The sequence below is a fragment of the Eurosta solidaginis genome, chromosome 2, assembly GCF_040869045.1.
Source record: "Eurosta solidaginis isolate ZX-2024a chromosome 2, ASM4086904v1, whole genome shotgun sequence".
NCBI lineage: Eukaryota > Metazoa > Arthropoda > Insecta > Diptera > Tephritidae > Eurosta > Eurosta solidaginis.
In genome coordinates, this window is record NC_090320.1 from 272,288,029 (window position 1) to 272,315,917 (window position 27,889).

Genomic DNA, 27,889 nt, shown 5'->3' on the forward strand with positions numbered 1-27,889 from the left:
CCACTGCTGTCTTTGCTGTCAAAATATGAAGACAGCCGGAAAGTGAGGCTACAAGACCATTGCAGCTTCTTCGGAGTTGAGAATATTTCACAAACCAGCTGCGAATTATAACTCCATTCAAACGTTAATGTAGTAAACGAAAGAAAATTCTTAATAAGATCTATATCCATAATAGGATCCCTGATCCAAGTATGTATAAATTCTATCTAGCTTGGAAATTTATTTTGTTACTTATTCGTCATGGCATCCCCTCGGAATCACTTCAGTATGGGAGTCTCGTTAAAAGAGACGAATATACATATGCGCTTCAAATAGTAAGTGTTTCGGCTACTTTTAAATTAAAATAACATTTCCGGTCATATTATTTTCAACACATCTGTACCAAAAAGCTTCTGCAACTGATTGCAAGAACTGTGTTCCGATAATAAAGTAAAAATTCCAAAAAATGGTACTATAATTCAGTAGCGGCATTAAATGCCCAACGTTGGGCATACTTAGAATCGATCTAGCCTTTAAACAAAACAACCCAACTTATGATTTTCCTCACACGTTCATTTAGAAACCAAACTATTTAATATCTAATACTAAGCTTTTCGAGAAATATAAACTACTTATTCAAACACCTATACATACATATGTATAGAAGAGAACAGAAAAATAGCAGTCCATTTTTATTAAATAACGTCAATCTGGTTTTTTTTTCGATATTTTGAAGGTACATTTCTATGGATTTTATAACTGAAACTATGCAAACCAATCTCGAAAACATTTTCGAAAATCCGAGAAAGTTTTAAGAAAGATTCGAGTTTTTATTTGGAATTCTCTGAATATCGTTGAGTAGCAGTTTTGTAGCATAATCAATCTTAGTCTCATAAAGTACACGCTACATGTATCTTAAAATCCGCATTAATTTTTGACATTTTTTATTCCGAGGCGTGTTTCGATTTTCTCCGATATAAGAGAATATTATTTCACACTTTGTATACAGGAAAATCTTAAGCCCCCTTCGAAAAAAACTTGTCCAAAATGAACACAAATTTAGAGAGACCTTAAAGTTGCACTTTTCTAGACTCAAATTGATTGAGCGACAAAACTACATATTCAGAGAAAGTCAGGGAGCTGGAAATAAAAAAATTGAAATTTTTATAAAATTTTCTCGAGTTTTCGAATTTTTGTCGAACATATTTTTGAGACTGGTTTGCATAGTTTGAGTTACTAAATTAATCAAAATTTTTTCTTAAAATCGCGACTCGAAATGAAATCATTGTTTTTGTTTGCATTTGTTGTTGGTACACGAAAATTAATGTTTACAAAAATCGCTGAAAATGCTTATAATCATTAGCGAAATATTGGGTGTAATAGTGAAATAAATGTTTTAATTGCACTAAAATAAAATAAGAACAGAACAGTCCACGTTACAGATAACATTAAACAAAATGTAATTGACGAAAATTGTTAAAGACTGTCACTGCTGTTTTCTTCTTCGCTGCTGTATATATTTCTATTTTGAGACAACATAAGTAATCATGTTGAGGGCAGTGGGAAGAATTGTTTCTTTTTTTTTTGTTTTGTCGTAAACATTTATTAAATTAGTTGTACGAGATTAATTTAATAAAACCAATCACTTAAACTTGTTTAATATGTAAATATTTATGCACACCACAAATAATTTTACATAAACTATAGACCGGCATTTTGCAAGTTCCTACGAGCTCTTATAGCAAATATATTAAAAATTAGGTAACGAGAACATTTTTTAGTTTATAAAGTGTGAAAATTAAAAGATTAAAAATAAATAGCATAGGTAAGCAGTTTTAAACAAGTAAGGACGGGACTGTCTTCGGCTGTGCCGAAGACTTTATACCTTTCATGAATGGGGCTGAACAATAATGTTATCCCATTCGTAATCTCCAAATAATTGGCTGTATAAGATAAGAAATATATAGTGAACAGATGCACATACCTAAGCGATTTTTAAGATACATAAAAAATAAGTAGGTAGTTTGTGTGAGGATGCAAAGTATCACGTTTTTTGTGGTCTGCATGAAATAGCTGTGACAATGAATCACTTGTCTCAACAATATATAACGTAAACGTGAGTATTTGATGAAATTTGAAGCTTCTAGCCGTTAAAAAGGGAGCAGAAATGACAGTTTATATGGGGTATATAATATATATACCACCGATCTCTTCGAATTTTTCAGACAACAATATCTGCTATAGAAAAACATAGTAGTTGAATATTCAATTATTATAAGCCGGTGTTAAGCTCATGAATTCTTAAATAATAAGTATAAATGAACACACCATTAAAAACAGACAAACATAAATATGTTAAACTGAGCCCGAGTTTACAAAGCTTCTCATTCGCAACGAAAAATAAACTTTACAAAAACAAGTCTACATAACACAAATTAATATGGAGACAGAATCTCTCAATTGTGTTGTTAGTGTAGAAATGAAATAAACTGAATTAAGCTAGGAAACAAATACCATCAGGATAGTTAGTGGTTAAGGCAATTGCAGTTTCACCGTGTGATTCGCGGTTCGAATCTCGGTGAAACCTTTGATAACATTACGAAATTGTCTGATGATGATTACGTGGCGGTTTTCGAAATGGTACCATCGCAATATGCCAGTAAATGTTTCTTTCTTTCTTTTCAGTTTCTCTTAGAAAAAACATAATAATTGAATATTCAGTTATTATACACCGGTGATAAGCTCATGAATTCTTAAATATCTGCTATATACGAAAGGATATGGTGAAGCTTGAAGGTTCTAGCTGTTAAAATGGGGCAGAAATTACGAAAAGTCTCTTATCTGAACAATCGGTTGTGGGGGATATATGCTGTATATACTATCGATCACGTCGAATTTTTTCTGACAACAATACTTGCTATATGCTAAAGCACATGGTGAAATTTTAAGGTTCTAGCTATTAAAATGAGGCAGAAATTACGAAAAGTTTCTTATCTGAACAATCGATAGTGGGGGATATATGCTATATATACGACCGATCTTATCCATTTTTTCAGAAAGCAATACGTGTAATATCTGTAAGCATATGATGAAGTTTGAAGCTTCAATCTGATAAATTGAGGAAGATATAACAAAATTCCTCTTTTCTGAAAAATCGGTTGTATGGGGGATATATGCTATAGTGGTCCGATCCGGCCGGTTCCGACAAATGTCTAATTGGACACCCAAATACATCCGCTCACCAAATTTTATCAAGATATCTCAAAAAGTTTACAGTTTACATACAAACCGGCAGACGGACACGGCTAAATCAACTCAGCTCTTCATTCTGATCATTTTGGTATACTTATTGGTGGGTCTATCTATTTTCCTTTAAGGACTTACAATTTTGAGATTCGTGACAAAAATTGATATACCATTTCATTTTCATGAAAGGTATAAAAATACACACATATTTATACCTATATACATATGTATAATATCGTTTAAATAGTAGATATGTTAAAAAATATGTTTTGTTTTAAAAAAATTTCTCTTCACATTCTGCAATATTCAACCAAACGCTTGCCAATTCGTCGTCGTTGTCGTCGTCAAAAATATGAGCGTCATCTCCATCCAAGATTTTGTTTCGTATTCACGCCGTTAAGGCATTTACAGTTGGCCATTGGCCGTTCGTCGTTTATGTATGGTGGTGCTAAATTTGTAGAATGCGTGGGTTGGCGCTAAATTGATCATCATCATTATTATGATCTTCATGCTGAAGAGAGCGATGATTGTACATTCTCGCTTTCATGGCAACACATTTTTGCTATTATTATTGATTTAGTTATTATTTGTATTTCAATTTATGAATATTTCTTATTTTTGATTTCGCAAATAATTTAAATAAGTTATCTTTGCGATTTCATATTTTTGCCTATTCCGTTTTGCGATAAAATTAGTGGCGGTAATTATAAGTTAGATAAGTTTTGAAAAAAAAAGACGAAACAAAATATTTGTTTTGCTGAGACTCATTTTTCCAATGACCGTGAGTTGTTGTGATCGCTTTGAATGCTATTTTTATATGGGAAATTTAGTTCGAGAGGATATGCAAACATATGGAAGGTTAAAGGGCTAATTAAAACTTCCTTAACCCTAACGCCATAATCGTAACCATACCCATATCCATAACGATCTCCAATGTGATCGGTTAATGGTGCCTTAACCTAAAAATTGTGAAAATTTCATAAAAATGAAGAAAACGCAAAAAATTACAAACATATTCCACAAAAAATAAGTCTCTTAGTCATAACGTATCCACAAACAATGAATAAAATCTACAAAAAGTTATTAAATTCACCAACTCCAATATTTTTAGGTTATGGATATGGCGAGAAACCAAAAACCAATTGGTTGGCTATGGTATGGTTATGGCGTTATCGTTATGGTATGGCACCATTAGTCGATTACATTGATTGCCATAAGGTAGGTTCGATCAGCTGTTTTATCTGGTTATGGTTATATGGTTATAAGTTACCATTAATTGGCCCTTAAACTCGGGCTAACAGTGATGCAGTCCCCAATCAGAGTAAAGTTAAGTTATTTTATTAGTATTAAGTACAAAAGCGAAAGTTTGGATGTGAGGATATTAATATATTCAAATGCTTGTGCGTTAAATACGATAGAACGGCTGCACTGATTTGGATAGCGCACCGTAACCCAAAGTCTGGAGGGATCCACAAGCTATTTAAGAATTCTTTTCGACATCGTTTCGGAATAATTTCGTTAGCGTTCCGGATTGTATTTGAGATCATATCAGAAGAATTTCGAAAGTGTCTTATGATCATCGGAGGGATCTACAGGCTATTTCAGGATTTTTTTTGGCTTCATTTCGGAACCGTTTCGGGATTGTGTTCCGAATTATTTTGGGACTATTTTGGATTTGTTTCGTCATCCGTTCGGAGTCAATTTCTTAATTCGAAACTATCACATGACTATTTCAAAACATCTTCAACAATAATCTGCGGCTTATTTCGGGATGGTTTTTGGTATTATTTTAGGGGTTTTTCAAACTATATCAATATGGTTTGGGACCATTATGTAGATTGTTTAGGGATTGTTAACAAAATCATTTCCATACGATTTCGAGATTGTTTTAGGGACTATGAGACTATGTCAGGATAACTTCGCAGAAGCTTTCGCGATAATGTAAGGAGCTATAAAAGATAATAACGCCAATTTTTTGGAAGCATTCAGAATAGTTTTCATATATGTATATTTCGGCGTTGTTTTGGAGCCATTTCAAGATTATTTCGGAACAAGCTTCGCGTCATTGTATAAGTAAGCACGAAACATTTCGGCGTTATGTATATGTAATGATAAAACTGCCCGTTATGGTTACATGAAGTAAACATGGAGAGATATTCTGTCACCTTTGGATAATCGAAAGAAAACCCTCCCTATTCAGGCAACGCCCAGATAAGTATGTAATCTTAGTTGTGCTTTGTTTTCACTTCAGATTTGTAGCTATTGCACTGCTTTGGAAGCGCTAAATCACTCTCTTGAGTCACTGTAATCTTGTAGCGTCACTGTACTTGATGAACTACAACGATCCGTTAAACCAAAGCACTTTGTTCTAAGAGAGTAGTGATTTCTCCTGATCGTGCCATATCATTTAGGTCATCGAGTAGCTATCTCTCGGTAGAAATCCACTTTTTAGCGGATCTCTCAGTACAAGGTATTGACATGCCATCAGCTGATTGCTTTTCATTGTGGGCTTTCTAGGAAAATCTGATACCATTGGATGTTCAATAATACGGAATAAGTTGAATTTATATGCGTTAATAGCAAAGAAAAAGCAGAGCTAATTCGCCGTACAACAGAATGTCAAATTGAAATAATATTTGCTTCATTTCGTATTTTTCGAGAATAATTGCAAAAAGATGGTCCAACTATATGGTTGACTCATCTCTACAACAACAACACATTTTTGTTCAGATTGTCAAAATCTAGGGGTTGGTGTTAGGCGAATGGGATAGAATGAAAGCATAAATCTTTGCAGTTCTTGTGTGTTGTAAGAAAATATTGCCAATGTGCTGGTTGCATTTTGCGCTTGCCATCTTCTTTTGACAATCGCTACTCCAGTGAAATAAAGAAAAAATCAGCTGATGAGATGAGCCAACCATGTAATTGAGCCTTCAGGTAATCCTATACTTTTGCAGTTTCGAAAACTTTCAAACACTTTTAAGAGTCAAAAAATCTCAAAGTAAAAAGTTGATTTAAAAATTTATTGTTTTGATTTTATTTTGCTTTTTGTAATTTTTATCTTGAACAAATTTCCGCCACATTTTTAAAAACTGTTATTATAACAAATAAATTGATCGTATTAAAAAAAATTAACTAAATTTCTTCTTCGAAACTTACAGTCCAGGCACAAGGGTCTCATTTAAACATTTCTCCTTATTTACGTATTGGAACAATAAACAATGTCTATGCCGTATGCCGCACGCACAGAGGAATTCTATGAAAGTGGAAAACAATAATTAAGGACTTTCTTGTTTCAGCTTAGTCAATTTGTTTTGAGGTTAGTAAATTAAGCAAAGCGAAACGTACATATGTTTATATACTAACTGACCTCTATTTCCAATAGATCTAAGCAAATAATTCAAGGTAGCTCTTGCAGAAATCGGCGTTACTTTGCCCAGCTAACCCAACTCCTTCCCAACTTAAACTTCCACATAAATAATCCAAAAATATAAAAACTCAAGATACTCACCACAATATACAACTAATAAGTAATTCACCATACAAAACGAAACTACACAACACAACACAGAGTAACATAAAATGGGCAAAGATTATTATAAAATACTGGGTCTGCCCAGAACGGCCACCGATGAAGAGATCAAAAAAGCTTACAGAAAATTAGCGTTACGCTATCATCCTGACAAAAATAAAGCTGCTAATGCAGAGGAAAAGTTCAAAGAGGTCGCTGAGGCTTATGAAGTACTCTCCGACAAGAGTAAACGAGAAATGTACGATAAATATGGCGAGGAGGGACTAAAAAGTGGAGGTATAGTGATCGTGATTCAGTACTTTTATTAAGAGAGCGACTGAATGGGGATTTTTAAGTTTCCACTAATGTGAATATTTATATGGTGATAGCAAAGCGAATTCATTCTGTATAGCATGTCAAATCATAAGAAAATGTGCGTTATTTTGTTTGATTGGCCATTTTTAGTGCCAGCGTTTTCTATGAATTCGCAATGTTACCACTTGTATGGAATTGGCGTTGTGCCAGCAAAATCAAGGCGAATTCAGTACCAGGTGTTATCCCAACAGCTGATTGCTTCTTCTTGATTATTTTCCATACAGCGCCTCGTAGTTTAATATGTCAGTTAATCGAAATCAATTAAAATTTTCATTTGACTAGACATTCTTCTGCACGGCGAATTGGTTGAATTCGCTTTGCCACCACCTGGTATGGATTCGCCTTGGGCAAAATAAAATCTAAGGAGAACTAAATAAAAAGTGATTACTTTTACTTGAGATTTTCCTTGGAAACCCCCTTTCTGTGGAAGAGCAGAAAAAAACTCAGATTTTTTATTTATTTGGCATTCAGCTTTGCGGCGAATTGGATCAGAACTGGCTTTGCCATGACCAAGGCGAATTCTGTACCATGTGTTGGTATCCCAACAGCTGATTGCTTCTTGATTATATTCCATACAATGCCTTGTACAACAATAAGTCAATTAATCGAAATCAATGAAAATTTTCTTTCGACTTGACATTCTTCGCTTTGCCATCACCTGGTATGGATTTGCCTTGGCCATGACTTTGTGTAGATCCGCCTTGTCAATTGTTGATGGTACAATGAATAAAAATTTATGGTCAAAACGAGTCGGTTCAATGCAAGAGCCAATTCGCCGTACAATTAAATGTCAAATCAAATGAAAGCTTACGTTATTTTCTTTAACTGACATCCTGTAGAACCAGAATTTCTTAAGACACTCGAAAGAAATAGAAATCAGCTGATGGCATGTGTTCACTTTGGACTGAATTCTTCCTATTAAATATTTAATCAAGGTGAACTCAGTACGTGGTGGTGTTATTCTACCAGTTGATAGAATTTTTTTCCAAAATTTCGCACAGCAGAATGTCAGTAAAACTAAGTCGACTATAAGTTTCTTTCGAGTTGATATTCTGCTATACGGTGAGTTGGGTTGAATTCGCTTTGTTATCACTTTGGATAAAAAACGGGTGTCTTCAAAAAATGCTTCACAAAGTTCGGTCGTTCTATATTCTTGTTTCTTCTGTACTCATGTTATCAATACTTTCTCGTAAAAATACTTCCGCAGGTTCGCGCAATGGTCCCAGTAGCGGTAATACGTTCACATATCAGTTCCATGGCGATCCACGGGCGACATTTGCACAATTCTTTGGCTCCAGCAATCCGTTCGCGTCTTTCTTCGATATGGGCGATAACTTATTCGATAAGAATGTGTTTGATTTAGATACCGAACATGATTTCTTTTCATCGCCATTTGGTGGTTTGGGCTCGCGGCATGGTCTGGGTAGTGGGTTCAGGTAAGTGTGTAATATTATTAACAAAACGGCAAATGCTTACTAAATTTTAAATGAGATCACATTTGAAAAAAAAAGAAACGTATTAGATGGCCTGAGGTTGAATGATAACGATTCTTATAAGAGGTTGGAAATAAAATGAAGTGCTTCAAAATGGAGTCTTGTCTTTGCTTCGCCTCTTTATTCTTCGAGGTGGTATAAGCGCAGTGTACTTATGTACTGTTCCATTGATTCTTTTCACCATGAAACGTGAAATACTTCGTAGAAAAAATTCTTCTGCTGTTGGTTGGTTCCTCTGCTGTCTGGTTCATAAAATTCCTGTGTCAAGGCACCGCTCGGGTGCCAGTTTTTTGCACTTTTTTCTTCAAACGCTTGTTGCTTGTTGCTGTGATTACTGGAAGCTTTGTTTTACAATTTCACTGAGTCCCGACAGCATACGGCTGCTCTTTTAAAGCTAATGTGTGTTTAATGGGGTACATACCTTGTTAATGTTTCTGTGGCACTCGCCTCAACCACATCTTTTGCAAAATGGGTCCCAGCTGTCCGTGTTCACTCATTTCGGCAGTAATTCTAAAGGTTTCTTTCCCTGACTTTTTGGCATGTCCTCTGTTTTTCTTATATCGTATGACTCAAATTAATATTTTCTGGAAACTCTTGAGAGATGCTATCAGAGTCAGGAAGATTGAATCAAGGCGAGGTCTTTAGCTTAAGAGAGAAAATACCAGTCCAATACCCGTCGGTGGAGAGCGATGTTACCCCCTTTGTGCACACCCTGTCACCCCATAGTGTCTTCTTAAGGGAAACCTCACTTCACAGCTCCTGTCAAAATTCAGCAAGGAAATGTGATAAAATGAAGTTTAAATCACTCAAGAATACTGGCTCGAGCTCGATATGTCGGACTCACGAAGTCTTATTGCAGAACCTCTTTGTAGCTCCACGTATGTGGAAATCGCGAAGTAATTATTGAAAGATCATGTTAGTTGCACACAACCTTAGTGCTCCTACTGCCCTTCCAAAGTCCAAAGGTGATGACCCCTTTGCTGATTGTCATAAATATTAACTAACCTGCAACAGAATATTAATCCCTTAGCGATTCACAGTTAGCATATTCTATAAAGTGGATTCCTTATATATGCTCAGTAGACTTATCTACATAAAACGGATCTCTTACAGCTCTCAAGTAACCTTTATCTAAATGAAGCTCAATCAGAGTATTTTTTAAAGTAGATTCCTTTAATGAGCTCATCTCATGGTAAACCCAATTCAGTACCAGGAAGCAGTATCCTTCATAAAGAAATGAAGAGACCTAACCAAGTCATGAGTAGAGTGCCTTTTCAGTAAGACGGTGTCACTTACAAGCCAAAAAACCGGCGCCATAAAAAATCGTCCGCAGAAAACAGTTTTCTTGAGAAATATTTGGAGAGATCTCACTAAATATACACGATACACGCTGCTGAGAACACTGCAAGGATCATACCTCTTTTGAAGAACTTTTTTTTCGAATTATTTAAGAGCCATAAGGTGTACGAATACACGCAGAATCTAGATCTTTCCGTTTCTTTTTTTACGTCTAACTATGTCTGAAATTTTATCCTTGTGTAAAGGATCTGTCTCCAAGTCAGTCTATAGAGCTATTTCTCTCTTAAACATGCCTTTTGGTCAAAATCAATCTCTAAAATCTTAATTGCTTCTCGCTTGTAATAACCCCCTAAAATACAAAAACTTATAGACCTTCATTTAGGTCGCATTCGTTCAATGTACATACCCCATTTGAAAAGAAGAAACAACAAGATCCCCCCGTTGAACATGATCTCTACGTAACATTAGAGGAAATCTATCATGGTTGTGTGAAAAAGATGAAAATCTCCAGACGTGTCGTCAACCCGGATGGTGCGTCTAAAAAAGAGGATAAATATGTTAGCATATCAATTAAGCCGGGCTGGAAGTCGGGCACGAAAGTGACGTTTCAGAAGGAGGGCGATCAAGCACCCGGCAAGATACCAGCAGATATTGTTTTCATTATAAGGGATAAACCGCATGCGATGTTTAAGCGAGAAGGCAGTGATTTGAGATACACAGCGCGCTTAACGCTCAAACAGGTGAGTGAATTTATTCGTAAGTTTAAGAGATAAATTGGTGGGGGGTCATTTAAAAAAAAATTGTACCATGAAAAATATGTTTCTCTCGGTATTATAGGCGTATGTCATGGGTAACTCAACTTTTAGTTCGTACTAGACACAAAATGGCTTGTAGGCTAAATTGTATAACCTTCAGGATACCATACTTATACTTTCTTCAAAAAAGAATTCGTGGGAGTTAAACTTCTTGAACACTCATGAAAAGTTTTATCAAATGTTTTCCAAAATCAAAATTGTTACTATTCCAACTGGGATTCTAGATATCTCTGTATAGTAAGATAATCCTTAGTATAAAATTGGAATTATGTATATTCCCTTTAAGGAGTTAAAAGGACTGGTAGTGGGAAAGCAGAAGCTTTAGAAAAGGGTTTTAAATTTTAAATGTGATCTAAAGTCAGGAAGGACAATGTCCAACAAAATCTGCAAAAAGTCTAGACCTAGAAGTTAATAATTTTCAAAAGGTCCTCGGTTCGCTTAATCCGAATTCGTAATCAGATATTAGTTTGGTTGTTGTTTTCGACATTTTCTTACATAAAGGTACGAAAATCACGCTTTTCAGTTTCATTAATTTTGTAATTTTGTAACGAAAACTAATTTTAGTTAAAACTCTATGTATATCATTTGAAAGCATAATCATATCGTTCAAAAACACTCACAAATGTTTATCGTCATTTAATTGTGCTATATTGATATTGTAACGAATTTAGGGAAATTCCGCTTATTTGAACGGTTATGCTAACGTTCGAATCGCTAAACTGTTGAATAAATCACTCCAATATTCTGTATTGCAAAATGGTCTTTATTAGACAACTTTGGGAGTAGTAGTACAATTATATTTCACAATTATACTTCGCAACTAAAAGCGTGTTTAAATCAAACTGATTACTGCTTTTATACTCTCTGTTGCCTTGTCCGCATATTTCTCCAAATGTCGAGATGTTTCGTGAACTTCATGCTTGGTTACCAGCCACCAGCCATAACCATTTATATTTGCAGTTTGTAGCCAGATGCATGTGTGTATGTGAGTACTACTTCGGCTGATGATGTTGTTGTTGTTGTTGTTGTAGCGATAAGGTTGCTCCCCGAAGGCTTTGGGGAGTGTCATCGATGTGATGGTCCTTTGCCGGATGCAGATCCGGTACGCTCCGGTACCACAGCACCAATAAGGTGCTAGCCCGACCATCTCGGGAACGATTTATGTGGCCACATTAAACCTTCAGGCCATCCCCTCCCTCCCCACCCCCAAGATCCATGAGGAGCTTGGGGTCGCCAGAGCCTCGTCTGTTAGTGAAACAGGATTCGCCGCGGATAGGTGAGGTTGACAATTGGATTTGGAGAAGCTATATATTGCGCTGGCAACCTGAAGGGTTGCGCTACACATCCCTTGAATCTGGTATTTTAGTCGCCTCTTACGACAGGCATACCTACCGCGGGTATATTCTGACACCCTTACCCGCTGATGGTGACATGCGTTTGTGAGTATCTCCCCGCTGCCTTGTATGTATGTATGTGTGTATGATGATTGCTTTGTTTACGTACATTATGCTTAGTATCAGATTAGGATGCTAGTATCAGTTAGTGATGGTAATATTTGTCACAATATACACGTTTTCGTAATCTACGCACTTGATCGCTGGGACAAAAGCAATATGCGTAGCACACTTTTAGGCACACTTTATTATATGGGGTTTGGAGTTGTGCAGCAGATAGAGTACTGGATATAATTTTTTTCAACTTATAGCGTTTTCTTTTCTGGCATAAGTGTTACGCTTTTTGTACGCCGCGCAAGGGTTGTAAATATATTTTGTTCTATTCTGAAAAGCAGGTAATGCCTTTACGGAGTATTTCGTTCTTTTGTGGAAATTGTTGCCTGCTCGCAACGCAAAAGCGTTACAGTTTTATCCTGCATAAAATGGCGGTGTGCCAGTGCAACTCTGCTAAACCAGCTGATCGTGACAATTTAGTTTCGTAACTTCACAAATTTTTAGCGAAGAAAATTGAAATGAAGGAAATAATTGCTAATGAATTTTTATTATCATTGACAGCGCGTTTGTGAAAATCAGCTAATATAAGGGGTAGCCATTTATGCTCTTTGCATGCACTATAAATGCTGAACATTTTTGGGGTAGGAGTAACTCTATTAAAGCTTTACCATTTACTCTTTATTTAAGGAAAGAAAACACTATTAAATGTTTTGTTTTATTAGTTTAATATAATATTGTAACGAATTTACTTGCAAATCCTCTTATTTGCAATCCTCTGCTAAGTTCGAATCACTAAACTGTTGAATAAATAACTCTAATTTGTAATAATGCAAAATGGCCTTTATTAAAGTACTTCACAATAACACTCAAACTGTGAAACGAATAGCTTGCTTAATAACCAAACTGATTGATAGCTCAAATGAAACTCTAGTATCCAAACTAATACTGCTCTTGCTCGTTAGATAGCGTCTTAATCGAAATCTCAAATCAAACTGAATTCCAGCGCCTCTAAAATTGCCGCCTTTTATACTCTTTGATTTCAACCTTCGCATCTTCTAGGCGCTTCCAGAATCTACTAGTCCAGCAGCTCTCAAACTTCTCAGCTGTAACTACAATTGTACAATTTTATAGTTTTTCTCATTGCATACTTATAGGAGTATCTCAGATATATGCATGCGTTTGTGCATTGACACTCCGCTGCTCGTATACGTACATGGTACATATGTGTAGACGCAATTATTGTTTCGTTTATGTAGATACATAATGATTGAATTATTGATGTGAATTCGCGTCACTGCTTAGCATCGGCTTAGAGATAGCAGCACCCCTTAGTTTTGCTAATATTCGTAACAATATATTCCGAATACTTATGGTTTGCTGAATCCGCCTACATTCAGTTAAGTGCTTGAGACTTCAAACTTGTGAAAAAATTATGAACGAAGAAATTATTAAAAACCTACTACAGTTTCAAAACAGAATACCCCGAATGGCTAAGTTAACCTTCCAACAAATATAATTAGTTTTTCAAGAAAAATAGTTTCGCTTTCAAATTTCATGTGTTGTTTTGTAATAAAAGAGGTTTTCGCGACGTAAAAGCTTAGTGAATATAGCAGTAGAACGTGTCTTTAGCACTTACAGGTACATATAAATACATACATATCTCGAAAACCACAACTACATAATTCAAATTCTACCACCGAATTCAGAAAAAATGTACCGAAAGCCTTTAGAAAAGTATAGACTTATTTCTGAGTCAAAAAAAAATGTCGGCCTGAGTTTATTTTATGAGCTACAAATTTAACACCTCTCTCACTTCACGCAGCAAATAAAAGTTACATGTTTTTTTTTCATTCATGCAACTAAAATTGAATGGTTTAGTGTAAATATATAGTAACTTATGTAACTAATAAATATTTTGTTTGTAAAACATATTCGCGCGATAGTTCAAATAGTATCACGTTATTCATTAATTTGAGACCAACCAGTGGGAAAAAACTAACCAAAATTCACTTAACCAATAAATATTTTTAGACACAATTTTTAGTATTTCTTATAGTTTTTTTTATATAAAAAATGGTTATTGTAACATATTCTGAATAAAATAAAGTGTGGTTGAAAAAACGTGAAGAAATGTACAATGGTGGCCACCTAAATAGAAACCTATTGTAGACAAAATTCATAACTGTTTTTGTGCATAACTATTTTTATACCCGCTGTACTTGTACACAGGGTATTATAACTTTGATTGTATAACGGTTGGTTGTACAGATATAAAGGAATCGAGATAGATATAGACTTCCATATATCAAAATCATCAGTATTGAAGAAAAATTTGATGGAGCCATGTCTGTGCGTCCGTCTGTCCGTTAACACGATAACTTGAGTAGATTAAGATATCTTCACCAAATTTGGTACACTCGCTTATCTGGCCCCAGAATAGATTGGTATTCAAAATGAGCGAAATCGGATGATAACCACGCCCACTTTTTATATATATAACATTTTGGAAAACACAAAAAAACATGATTATTTAGTAAATAATACACCTAGAATCCTGAAATTTAACGTGTGGACTCATATTGCGACTCTTGATAAAAATTTGAAAAAAAAATTTTAAAATAGGCATGGCACCGCCCCTTGTGATAAAATCAATTTTACAAATATTATTAATCATAAATTAAAAATCGTTAAACATATCGTAACAAAATTCGGCAGAGAGGTTGCCTTTACTATAGGGAATGCTTTGAAGAAAAATTAACGAAAACGGTTAAGGACCACGCCCGCTTTTATATAAAAGATTTTTAAGAGGGTCGAGGACGAATAGAATAAGCCCTATCTTTGCAAGAAAGAGCTTTGTATCAATAGTATTTCATTTCCCAAGTGGATTTATAACAGGAATAGGAAAAATTTCAAATTAAAAAAAAATGGGAGTGGCACCGACCCTTTTATGACTAAGCAATTTTCTATGTTTCGGGAGTCATAACTCGCAGAAAAATTAACGGATCGTAATAAGATTGCGTACACAAATTTTCCCTATAGCAGGAACTAGAAAAAATGGACGAGATCGGTTAAAGACCACGCCCACTTTTATATAAAAGATTCCTAGACGTAAATAATAAGCTATATCTTAGGGAAAAAGAGCTTTTTATCAATAGAATTTTTCTTTCTAAATTGAATTATAACATTAAATTGGAAAACACTAAAATTTTTGAAAATGGGTGTGGCACCGCCACTTTTTTGTTTAAGCAGTTTTCAATGTTTCGAGAGCCATAACGCGAAGAAAAATTTACATATTGTAACAAAATTGGGTACGCATATTTTCCTTATAGCGGGAAATATTTCTAGGACCACGCCCACTTTTATATAAATGACTTTAAAAATGGTCATAGGCAAAAATAATAAGTTAAATCTTAGCGAAAAATAGTTTTGTATCAACCGTAATTTTTTTTGTTCTGTTATATCTTTATTTTAAAATAAACATTAGGGAAATCTCCATATCTGATGGAAAACTGCATTATTACTCGCTCAAGGTCATTGGTGTTAGCCTCTGTATCCTTTTTGCTTCTTTTAAACGAAAATGAGTTCAGAATAGAATCATATATGTATTATTGTGCAGTCATGTAACACTATTAAGCACACAAAACAAACAACAAAATCATTTAAAGTGTACAGCTGGGTATATAGTGTTCGGTTTCACCCGAACTTAGACTTCCATACTTGTTTTATTTTCAATTAAAATATAATCCCCTCAAACATTCTCGGAGCACTCATAACTTAGGAGTCTGATGTGAGTCCGATATCTGTGCAAAATATGACCCTCAGGAGTCTGTTATGACTCCGATATGAGTAAAATTATGAACTATATGCCAAAAGTGTTCAGCAAACGAAGCAACTCTGCGACAAATATTCATATTTTATTTTGAAACAAAAAAAAATTTCTTCATAAAGTGTCTTGCTGTTTCCATTTTAAACTGGCATGGACGCTTCTATCTAATCATCTCCGTAATAATCACATTTTAACAATGTAAGTATTTCGAGCAAAATTTCCTATGTGGTATGCCCTGATAATAAGCCCAACGGATTAATAGCCTCCAAAACCCGCCCAACCGACACGAGGGGCGCATCTACATGTTGTACGGATTTTGTTTTTGGCGAGTTGTTAAGTGTCGAGATCTAAAACTGCTCAGCTACAGAATATTAATCGTCAGCTGAGTATTATACATAACAGTTAGAAATTATACATATACTAAATTGTTAAATAAGTGAACACTTTTAGTATATAAAGATTTTCATTTTTTATTTATTTATTTTTTTTTATTTGGTTGCGAGTTAAGATAGGATAGGAGAGTTAAAAGGCTGCCGGCAAAGGTCTCCGAGAGAGTGACATGAATTTACATATATTGAGGTTCAGCGGCATTGAATACGCGTTGCACCAAGCAAGCCGCTTGAAACAAGAGGCATTCTTCAATAGATGCATAGAAGCTAGTCTTTTTAATTTACGAAATGGGTATGCTCTACATTTATGAGTTTACTACGAAGTTCCTGTTGCTCAGCCAATATTGAGGATGTGTGTCCCCATTTTTAATGGCATGCGTCCAAAATCCGTCCTGAGCTAGCCAATCTAAACCCTTATATCAAACTTATAAAAAACTCCGAAAAGAGTCATACAAGGAGTAAATTATTAGCTTTTTATGAGCCTATTAGGAGTCATATCGGACTCTTATTTAGGCTCATACAATGTATGAAATAAGGTGCATTTCGAACGACCATCGAAAGTAGAGAAAAGCCTTTATTTCGAACTTCGAAATGTGCTCATAATGAGCGTTAACGATACGGACTCCTTTTTGACTCTTTTTTTTTACCCCGAATATTTGCTGGCATGCTTTTTCTTTCCGAATTTCTTAAAGCTCAAATACAATACAACTCAACGAATGCTAAAAATTTAACATGAAGATTTTCAGCTTATAATAAGGAGTTTTTAGAATTTTTTCAAGTACGCTGTGAATTTTATTTTAAGTATTGGACTTAAAGTCTAAGAAAATCGTAAAGAGAAATTACCATATTTTAATTGAAAATCAACAAAACAGTTAAACATAGAAGCAGTTGTTAACACTGTGTAAAAACAAATGGTTTCTATTTATGTGGCCACCACTGTACATATAAGCATTGTATGTGTGCATGTAAGTGGAAAAAATTGTCAATTGCCAGCGATTAGCTGTACAAAAATGGTAAATTGCCATATTTGTATAAAGATTTTTTTTCAATAATAAATTTTCAAGCTTTATTTTTTTGCTTTGCTACGTAGCAATAATTTTTCAAGTGTAACAAAATTGCATTAATTCAACCAACAACCAAACGTAAAAGTGTATATTGCATGCTGTGAGAAAATGTCAGTGTGTTATTGGCCAATTTAAGTTATTAATTAAATTTTTTTCTCCAAAATTTTAAATTGAGTAAAATAATGCTGTTTTGGATTGATTTCTCTTGTTTTGCTAATATAACAAACGTGATAAAATCTTGATTTATTAAATTCGTAAAGCTCAAGAGATTTCACGAAAAAAAAAATTATTTCGTAATAAATTTTGATTGGGAAAAAGTTAACTATTTTTTGAATGAAGGATAAAAAAAATTTTACTAAATTTGAGGTGAACTTTAAGCTTGTAAACTATCGTCCGTGTTATCGATACAAGTGATGGTATAAACTTTGGACTATTACAGATATTACATACTAGTAGAATACTAGACATTGCTTGAGTCACTAACAATCCCTACCTCCACCTAGGCCCGCCGATAGGGGGGGGGGGGTGATGGGGATCCCGCCCTGGCCCGGGGTTTCTCAGGGGGCCCGCAATTTAGAGGTACTAAGAAATTTTTTTTTAATTCAGGAGAGTATTTAGTTGTTCCATGTGCAAATTTTAAGCCGAATTTCAAAAGCACCGAATATTTATAATAACTTTTTGCCTGGGCCTGAGGATACAATAAAAACATCAAACAAAACTGTATGTTTACACGAATCCGAAATCGGAAACTTTTCGTGGTGACACTGATGAAGGTTCATCTTCAAAAAGTCTTCGAACAATACCACCAACTCTGTATCAAAGTCCAGATTATTTAAACGTCTTCGATATCGGTACCGTGAATAATGAGTTTTTGCGATCTGAAGAAGTCAACGAAATAATTCGTCGAGGTCATCATGACGGAGGTTGTCATGACGGGGCATTTCCTACCTCGTTGTTAAACAGAATCTTGCCAAATGGAGAGAAAGTGGAGCGTGACTGGTTAGTGCGGAGTGCCAGTAGCAATGCTTTTTATTGCCTACCATGTCGTTTTTTAAGCACCAATACTTTAAATCGACCTAAAATTTGTTGTGCGGATATTCGAAATTCCAGGTATGGGAAGAAGCTATACGATAAACTGTCAGCACACGAAAAATACTCAAGATCACATTAAATGTTATATTCAATGGCGATCTTTACAAAATCTAATTCAAAAGGAGCCTACAATTGATATACTTATCAATGACCAGCTAATCACTGAAACTAAAAAGTGGAAAGAAATTTTATATAGAATTTGGGACACGATTTTATTTTTGGGTGGAAGAGGCCTAGCTTTCAAAGGCGAAAGTATATATATTGGTGGACGAAACGATGGACATTATTTGCGCATCTTAGAAGTCATAAGCCATTATCATCCGATACTTAGAGATCATTTGGAGAAAGTTAGGATTTCAAAACAGCAGCAGAAACGTTTACAAGTTCACTATCTTTCCCCAGATATTCAGAACGAGTTTATAGAAACACGTTGGGAAACTACATATATTAGATCAACGCAAGAAAGCCAAGTATTTTGCTATTATCGTTGATGCTATGCCTGATGTTAGTCACGTTGAACAGACTACGTTCATTTTACGCTACCTCCATTTCAATTCGAAAGCAACAAATTTTACAATTCAAGAACGGTTTTTGGCTTTCGTGAATTGTAACCAAAAACTGGTCAGGAATTCGCTGATTTAATTTGCCATCCTTGATTGAAGATTGTCGTGCACAAGGGTACGATAACGGCGCCAATATGAAAGGAGCTTACAACGGATCACTATGTCACATTCCCGACAAAAACTCGAATGCTGATTACTCGCCTTGTGCAACCAACAGTCTCAATTTATGTGGTGTTGATGCTGCAGAATGTTGTATGGCTGCAATTACTTTATTCGGAGTTGTACAACAATAGTTTACTATTTCCAGCAGCACTCCACAACGATGGGACATCCTCAAGCATACGGCGATGTTACCGGCATTCTCAAGTACATCAACGAGTTCGAATGTATCCTGCTGTCCTTAATTTGGTTCAAAATACTGACTACCATTAATGAAAGAAACATGGTCCTCCAAGCTAGGGACGCCACCATAGATGTTGAAGTCCGACATCTAAATGCCTCATTAGCTGATTTGAAGTTGATCAGGAACCAATGGGAAACAATTTTAAATGAATGCAAAACAGTTGCTATTCAATTGAACATCTCGCCAAAGTTTCCGGACATGCGAAAGAGAAAACCCAAAAGACGTCCCGAGATAATTTAAATGAGATGATTACGGATAATTCAGAGTCTGATTTTAAAAACAATACATTCCTGGTGATCGTTGATGCGGTAATAACGATTTGCAGCCATGAGAAATTTGAGCGGGACGTTTTCCTTTTTGTGGCAATTTGAAGACATGGGTAAAACTATGATGCGGGCGAGCGCAGCAAAAGTTGTCGAAAAATACAAGCCGGACATTTTTCAAAGCTTAGAATACGAAATAATTCACTTGAAACACATTTACGAAGCAAATTTTGATAAAGGTCTGTCACCATTGGATTTGCTAAATGCCATCTACATATGCTAAAAATCTGTATACGATTTTCCCCAACATTTGTGTTTCTTTACGTATCTTTTGCACTATACCTGTCACTGTAGCTAGTGCAGAACGTTCCTTCAGCGTTCTTTCAAGAATCATAAACTTTCGTAGATCTTGCTCATCTCAAGAGTGAGTTTCAGGACTTACCACGCTTTGTGTTGAATCCGTTTTGGCAAGACAGTTAAATTTTGATATTATTATAAAAATTTTGCAGCGAAAAAAGCAAGTAAAGCCACTCTTTGATATCCGAACCTTCTATATTGAATAATTAAATTTATCAGAAATGTATTAAAGTGGTACCAAATAACTAGAAAAGATTATTTGAAACAATATCTGGTTGTTAAAAGAGAATTTTATTTCTACGTTACAATAAAATAGTATAAATAGTAAATATTCTGTGTTAATTTTATTGTCAGCTCTTAGTCCAAAAATCACTTGATGTGGCAAACATTTTTTTTCATGTAATCCATCAATAATGATTCATGAATGAGACGTCATTAATTCAAGTTAATCAAATATATTAGTAGATTTTTTATAGGGGGCCGTAAATTGTTTAGTCCCAGGCCTGGATTTTCTCTCTATGGTCCAGCCGCCACATAAATTCCAATCTCTTTCCTCTCTCCATCGTTCCCTACATCTTTTCTCAACTCGCTATTATGAAAAACCAAGAAGGAATGGAAATCTCGGGTAACTTCATTTTAGTCGTCGTTTTTTAATGGTAAAAACTTGCACTGCCATTCTAAGTAGCATCGCACGTTATCAGAAGCACCACAACACCACTTTACATTCATATAATTACTACTACATACGGTAACAACAATCAGCAATTCCCTCAACTTGCACAGGCCCGCAACTTTTGAAGATGACCTCGGTCGATCTCTAATTTGTAGTGTCCCGATATTGGGCGTGTAGGAACTTAGTTCCTACCTCATCCTTCTCACAGACACAAGTGTGCCTGCCACCAACCAACGGTTGCTTAAAAACCCATCGATCCACCTGTTAGTCCCTTGGATTTTTGCGGACTCCCATTTCACCAAGCACCGCTTGTTTGGAAATCGATCAATCCTATCCGCCAACATTTATCAATCTACCGATTCGTCAGCTGAACGGACATCGATTTCACCAACCATCGGTTGCTTGCAAATCGATCAACCTATTCGTCATATACGCATCTCCGATTCATCGGGTGTGGCCATTACACCTCCAAGCCACCAATCGCCTGTACCACTATCGTAATCCCTTCCAATCATCGATCGGATACTAGATATGCTGCAAACCCAATCACCATTCACCGATTACACCAGAAACCGTAATGGGTCCGTCAACCGATGCAGTCCTCACCTGTCCACCGACGACACCAGCAGTAAAACGCTGTTCGTCGATCTTAGGCTCCTCTCTTTTCCATTAATCAGCGGATGGTTACAGTTCCTCTCCAACATTACGATTAGATACGATTCTCCTCCATGGACAGGGTAATAGCTCGACTTATTCTAGAGCCATATTCTGTCATTCAGTCATGGTCTCAGAATATTTTGCAAGTGCTAGATCACCGTTCTCCGCTTGACATGAAACCCACCTATCTAGAATTTTGTACATAAATGCCAGCGAAATTCTTAAATCTTAACAGATTGTCTTCTCTTATGTCACAAATATGCGGCGTACGTATTACCGGGTATGTCGGTTATGCCCCAGTAGGAGGCAATTTATTCATATTGTAATGTAGCTAAGGGAGTTGATTTAACTATGCAGGTAAACAAAAAATAAGACAAAACAGCGTCTGTATGTGCTAGTATTAAATATACATAAGAATGTGCGCACCCAAGAAGATATCATTATTAGCTTCTCCTTTTTGGTTTTTACAATTCTAGTTGCTGGAGCTGTAGCTAATTCTTAGTTCCAAAAAAAAATTATTCTGCTTAAGCTCGCTTGATCTTCCCTATGTACATATGTACTACATACAAACATGCATATACATTAGGGTGGGTCGATTTGTATGGACGAAAGTTAACCGATATCGCGCCATCGATTTTTCGATAGGATTTGGGCTCAGAAAAAAAAAGTTCCACTACGCATACCCAAAAAATAATTTTCGAGCCTGCAAAATTTCATTTTTACTTTTTTTTCGACTTTGATTTTGAAAACAAAAAAAATTTTTTTTTTGCAAAAACTGTTATCGACAACGTTTTTAGCGGACATTTTTGGGTGGGACAGGGTATACATGAAGATTTTACAATCAAATGAAAATTTTTTTTAGTAGGTCATAAAAAAACCTTAAAAATCAAAGTCGAAAAAAAGTAAAAAAAAAATGAAATTTCGCAGGCTCGAAAATTAATTTTTTGGGTATGCGCAGTGGAACTTTTTTTCCTGAGCCCAAATCCTATCGAAAAATCGACGGCGCGATATCGGTTAATAAATCCACCCAGTCTAATATACATACATACACATGTATCTGTTTGTGGTTACTTGTAAAGTCACGTTTAGTTTGTTGTCATGTCAAAAATTGTTAATTGGATTAACTAAAGTTGACAAGTGCATTAAATTACACCAACAATAGTAACAACAAATATAAAAAGCAAACACCAATAAACAACAACAATATTGTTAACTATTTTTCTGTTGTTTCAATGAACGATTGATGGCCAAAAATGTTTGTTAGAGAAATAAACAAAACGGCAGTTGAATACTAACTTAATTGTTGTTTATTATGGCGAGTCGCGACGAGAAGAGCTGTCGATACACAATTTAAAAAGAGCTATGATAAAGGGGAATTGAAAAGCAGTTAGTATGTACAAATGTATGTAAGTATGTAATGACTAGCTAGTTTTGGTGTTAAAAAATATTTTTACAATTCGTATATTGAACATACTAAATATTGTATGAGACCAAGCGAGACTATGTAAAAGCTCTGTATGCGACAGTCACTACAAAAAATTACACACTTTGTTAACAACAATAACAATAACAACTGCATATGCACATTGTACGCGGTTAGTGATTGCAGCATTTTGTAAATTTTTAGGATTTCATTGCTTGTTAAATTTGACCAATTTAGGTAGAGGAATTCTTGTTGCAGTAGGTTTTTTTGGTGATAACGATTTTTTTTAAATTTAATAAAGTGTGCAAATAGTTATGAATTTGGCCAAGAATTAGAAAAATGAACTGTGAAGAGATAAAATAAAATAAAATAAAATAAAATAAAATAAAATAAAGTAAAAACAAGTACGGACGGGACTGTCTTCGGCTATACCGAAGACTTCATACCTTTCATGAATGGGGCTGAACAATAATCTTATCCCGTTCGTAATCTCCGAATAATCGGATGTATAAGATAAGAAATATCTAGTGAACAGATCTACATACCTAAACGATTTTTAAGATAAATATAAAATAAAAAATAGGTAGGTAATATGTGTGAGGATGCAAATCTTCACGTTTTTTGTGGTCTGCATGTAAAAACTACGACTACGAATCACGTATTTCAAAAATATATGAAGTAAACGTAACTATTTGATGAAACTTGATGAATTTTGAAGCTTCTATCCTTAAAAAAGGGGCAAAAATGACAGTTTGTATGAAGTATATAATATATATACCACCGATCTCTATGATTTTTTCCGACAACAATATATGCTATATACGTAAGCATTTGGTGAAATTTGAGCTTCTAGCTCTTAAAATGGGGCCGAAATCGCAAAAAAAAAATATATATATACTATATATACCATCATATATATATTATATATATCACCGATCTCTATGATTTTTTGACACAACAATATATACCATATACGTAAGCAATCGGTGAAATTTGAAGCTTATAGCTGTTAAAATGGGGTAGAAATTGCGAACAGTTTCTTATCTGAACAATCGGTTGTATGAGATATATACTATATATACAACCGATCTCTATAATTTTTTCAGACAACAATATATGCCATATACGTAAGCGTTCGGTGAAATTTGGAGCTTCTAGCTGTTAAAATGGGGCTAAAATTGCGAAAATATATATATACTATATATATACTATATATACCACCATATATATACTATATATACCACCGATCTGTATGATTTTTTCAGACAACAATATATGCTATATACGTAAGCATTCGTTAAAATTTGAAGCCTCTAGCACTTAAAATAGGGCAGTAATTACGAAAAGTTTCTTATCTGAACAATCCGTTGTGGGGAATATATACTATATATACTACCGATCTCATCAATTTTTTCAGGCAACAATATGTGCAATATGCGAAAGTATATGGTGAAGTTTGAAGCTTCAATCTGTTAAATTGAGTAAGATATTACAAAAATCCTCTTTTTCTGAAAAATCGGTTGTATGGAGGATATATGCTATAGTGGCCCGATCCGGCCGGTTCCGACAAATGTCTAATCGGACACCCAAATACACCTGCTCACCAAATTTTATCAAGATATCTCAAAAATTGAGGGACTAGTTTGCATACAAACAGACAGACGGACAGACGGACAGACAGACAGACGGACATGGCTAAATCAGCTCAGCTCTTCATTATGATTATTTCGGTACACTTAATGGTGGGTCTATCTATTTTCCTTTAAGGACTTACAATTTTGGGTTTCGTGACGAAATTAATATACCATTTCATTTTCATGAAAGGTATAAAAAATAAAATAAAATAAAATAAAAAACTAAAAATAAAATAAAACAAAGTAAAATAAAATAAAATAAAAAAAAAAACAAAACAAAATAAAATAAAATAAAACAAAATAAATAAAGTAAAACAAAATAAAATACCATAAAATAAAATAAAACGAAATAAAAATTAATTAAAATAAAATAAAAAAATTAATAAATTAAAACAATTAAATAAAAGAATATAAAATAAGAGATAAGGCAAATAAAAGTACAAATAAACTTCAATAAAATAAAATAAAACAAATAAATAAAATAAAAATAATTAAATTAAATAAGGGTTCAAAAATAAAATAAAATAAAATAAAATTTAATTTAATTTAATGAAACTAAAAGAATAACGTAAAGTAAAATAAGAAAAAATAAATAAACAAAAAAGCATAAAATAAAATAAATTTAGATAATCAAACAAATAAATCAAAAAAAGTAAATAAAACACAATACAATGAAATAAAATAAATTCAAATAAAAGGAAAATAAATAGAGTGATCGCGAGGGCATATGTAGCGAAGTAGAAGGAGAAGAATGATGTAAAGGAGAAGAAAAGGGTAAGGGAAATGGAAAGATGGAAGGGAACATTAGAAGGAGACGAGTAAAAAGGATATGGAGTAGGAGAGGTGAAAGGAGGAAAACTAGAAGGAAAGGAGGGAGAAGAAAAAGAATAAGCGTGGAAAAGAGGAGGGGGAGCATAGCGAAAGGAGAAGGAACAGAGATGGAGAATTTGAAGTATAAGAAGGAAAAAAGGAATATCTATGGAACATCTCCAAACTTTTTAGGGGCTATAAAGGGATCATTTAACACTTATTTCGAAAGTGGTACAGGGATTGCTTAAGCATAATTTTAGAATCATTTAAAGGTCATAGTGGTATTTTTTTTTTGAAGGGTTCGGGATTGATTTCAAATTTGTTTCGTTATTATTTTAGGGATCATGTCGGTACCAATAAGAGATCACGTCAGAATTATCCCCGCCTCATTTTCTGATTCACACTCGAAAATTTCGCTACTTTTCTGAAATAATTACAAATGTGGGAACCTTATTGGCTTTGACATTTCAAGGAGCCAGGGGGAAAGTGCAAGACGGAGTGCTTTTGAGATCAAGTAAATAACTTAAAGGGCTTTTGGTACACTTTTTTTGCCTAGCTCAATGATATTTATTTCCTTATAACCCGCTGCTTTGCTTGCTTTTTTTCGCAATACTAACTTTCTATCTACATATGTAGTATGTATGTATGTATTATATCTTCCCTACTATATCTAATATTTCAAAATTGGTATTTGACAAGATTTTTGAATTTATTAAAATTTAATTACGAGTACAGCTTTCAAATGCCACCAAAAGGGGCACCATAACCAACGCAACAACACCAATCGCTTCACATGTTTGTTGTTGTTGGTGTTAAATGTTACACCGTTCCGTATTGGGGCCAATTCATTTAAAATTACAATCTTAGTTAATCATCTGCTATACTCGCACAGTGTGTTAAATATTCTACATAAAATGGCATGACACCAAATATGCGCAATTATAATGAACATTTTTGCTGACTTCGCATAATTTATGCCATTTAATTGTGTTTGTATAAAAAAAAAATTCTAGAATTTCCAAAAATATTTTATAAAATTTGTTAGCCGTCACAAAACTGTCAAATTGTCATCATATTTTTTCAGCGCAAACAAAAAGAGGAGGAATATAAATATGCGTATAAAAATTTAAAAAAAAAAAAAGTAGGAAAAAAACGCTACAAACTGTCAATAACTTTGACATTTTGTTATAAATCCAATAGAATTGGTTGATGTGTGATCGACCGTCTTTTGGCTGTTTTGTCATTGGCCAATATCTACGCATTCGATGTTACATTGTTGTTGTTGTTGCTTTAACATCTTGGGAACCAACAAGTTTTCGCATAAATATGACTCTCGCATTTCCCAAAAAAGGTCGTCATCACTTCGCATATTTCACACCTGAGCGACCGCGTGGCTGCGTGGTTTTGATTATTGAATGTCTATTGTATTGGCAACGCTTTGATATGATATTGTGACGAATATTAGCAACACTAAGGCATACTATCATCTCTAAGCCGATATTAAGCAGTCACTTGTATCTACATAAGAAAATCAATCATTATGTCTACACATATGTACATACAAAAAGCGGAGAGATATGCACAAACACATGCATATATCTGAGATACTCACAAAAGTATGCAATCATCGGTCGAAGTATCACTCACATATACACGCGCATATGAGAAACTGTAAACGTGCATCTGTAGTTTATAGCTAGTGAGTTTATACCTAGTATACAAGTAGTAAATTCTAGAAGGAGAAACGTCGACGAGGAAACCGAAAGAAACCGAAGAGTATAAAAGCAGCACCAGCTGAGGCATGGGAATCAGTTTGATTTGACAAAACCAAATGGATGCACAAAGACGAAGGAAAGAATTTCACAGAATGTTGTGAAACGTGGGAACGATACTCATTATGAGACGCCAATTCGTCAAGCGCAAGCTCTACGAAGTAGATCATTGGCCAAACAATAGAGTGTGAGGGAACGAACCAGGATAATGAGTAGTAAGAGGAAACCCAGGTATGACGAGAACGAAAATTTGGAAGGTTTCTTGGAGGAGATTTGGTACTGTTATACAACCCTCACCGGCGGAAAGGTGTTCCATCCAAATTTCGGTGCAGTTGGGAAGGCCCGTACAAAGTTTTCAAGAAGATCAGTGATACCATCTACCGCATACAAACCATTGGGAAATCACGTAATAAAAGGGTGGTTCATTTGGAGATGCTAGCGGCGTTTAGATCAGGAAATTTGTCTGATCGGGACGATCAGACTTAGGTGAAGGGCAGTGTGACGAATATTAGCAACACTAAGGAATACTATCATCTCAAAGCCGATACTAAGCAGCCAATTTTATCTGCATAAACAAATCAATCATTATGTCTACACATATGTACATACAAGAAGCGGAGAGATATGCACAAACACATGCATATATCTGAGATGCTCACAAAAGTATGCAATCATCGGTCGAAGTATCACTCACATATACACACGCATATGAGAAGCTTTAAACGGGCATCTGAAGTTTATAGCTGGTAAACAAGTAGTAAATTCTAGAAGGAGAAATGCCTAGAAGTATGCCGACGCGG

The 27,889-nt window shown here is 34.8% G+C and overlaps 1 protein-coding gene across 6 annotated transcripts in view; it reads left to right on the top strand.

Annotated features, from left to right (window-relative positions):
• Window positions 1–27,889, top strand: part of LOC137240994 (dnaJ protein homolog 1) — a 123,365-nt gene that overhangs the window by 66,300 nt on the left and 29,176 nt on the right. For 4 of the 6 annotated variants that reach the window (XM_067768100.1, XM_067768098.1, XM_067768097.1 and 1 more), the window contains 4 exons: window positions 6,384–6,541; window positions 6,608–7,030; window positions 8,316–8,544; window positions 10,271–10,640. In XM_067768100.1, the coding sequence (XP_067624201.1) occupies window positions 6,805–7,030; window positions 8,316–8,544; window positions 10,271–10,640 (825 nt within the window). In that variant the 5' untranslated portion in view covers window positions 6,384–6,541; window positions 6,608–6,804. Of the gene's footprint in view, window positions 1–4,336; window positions 4,444–6,383; window positions 6,542–6,607; window positions 7,031–8,315; window positions 8,545–10,270; window positions 10,641–27,889 lie in introns of all 6 variants that reach the window. The other 2 variants (XM_067768099.1, XM_067768102.1) reach the window with 2 other exon arrangements.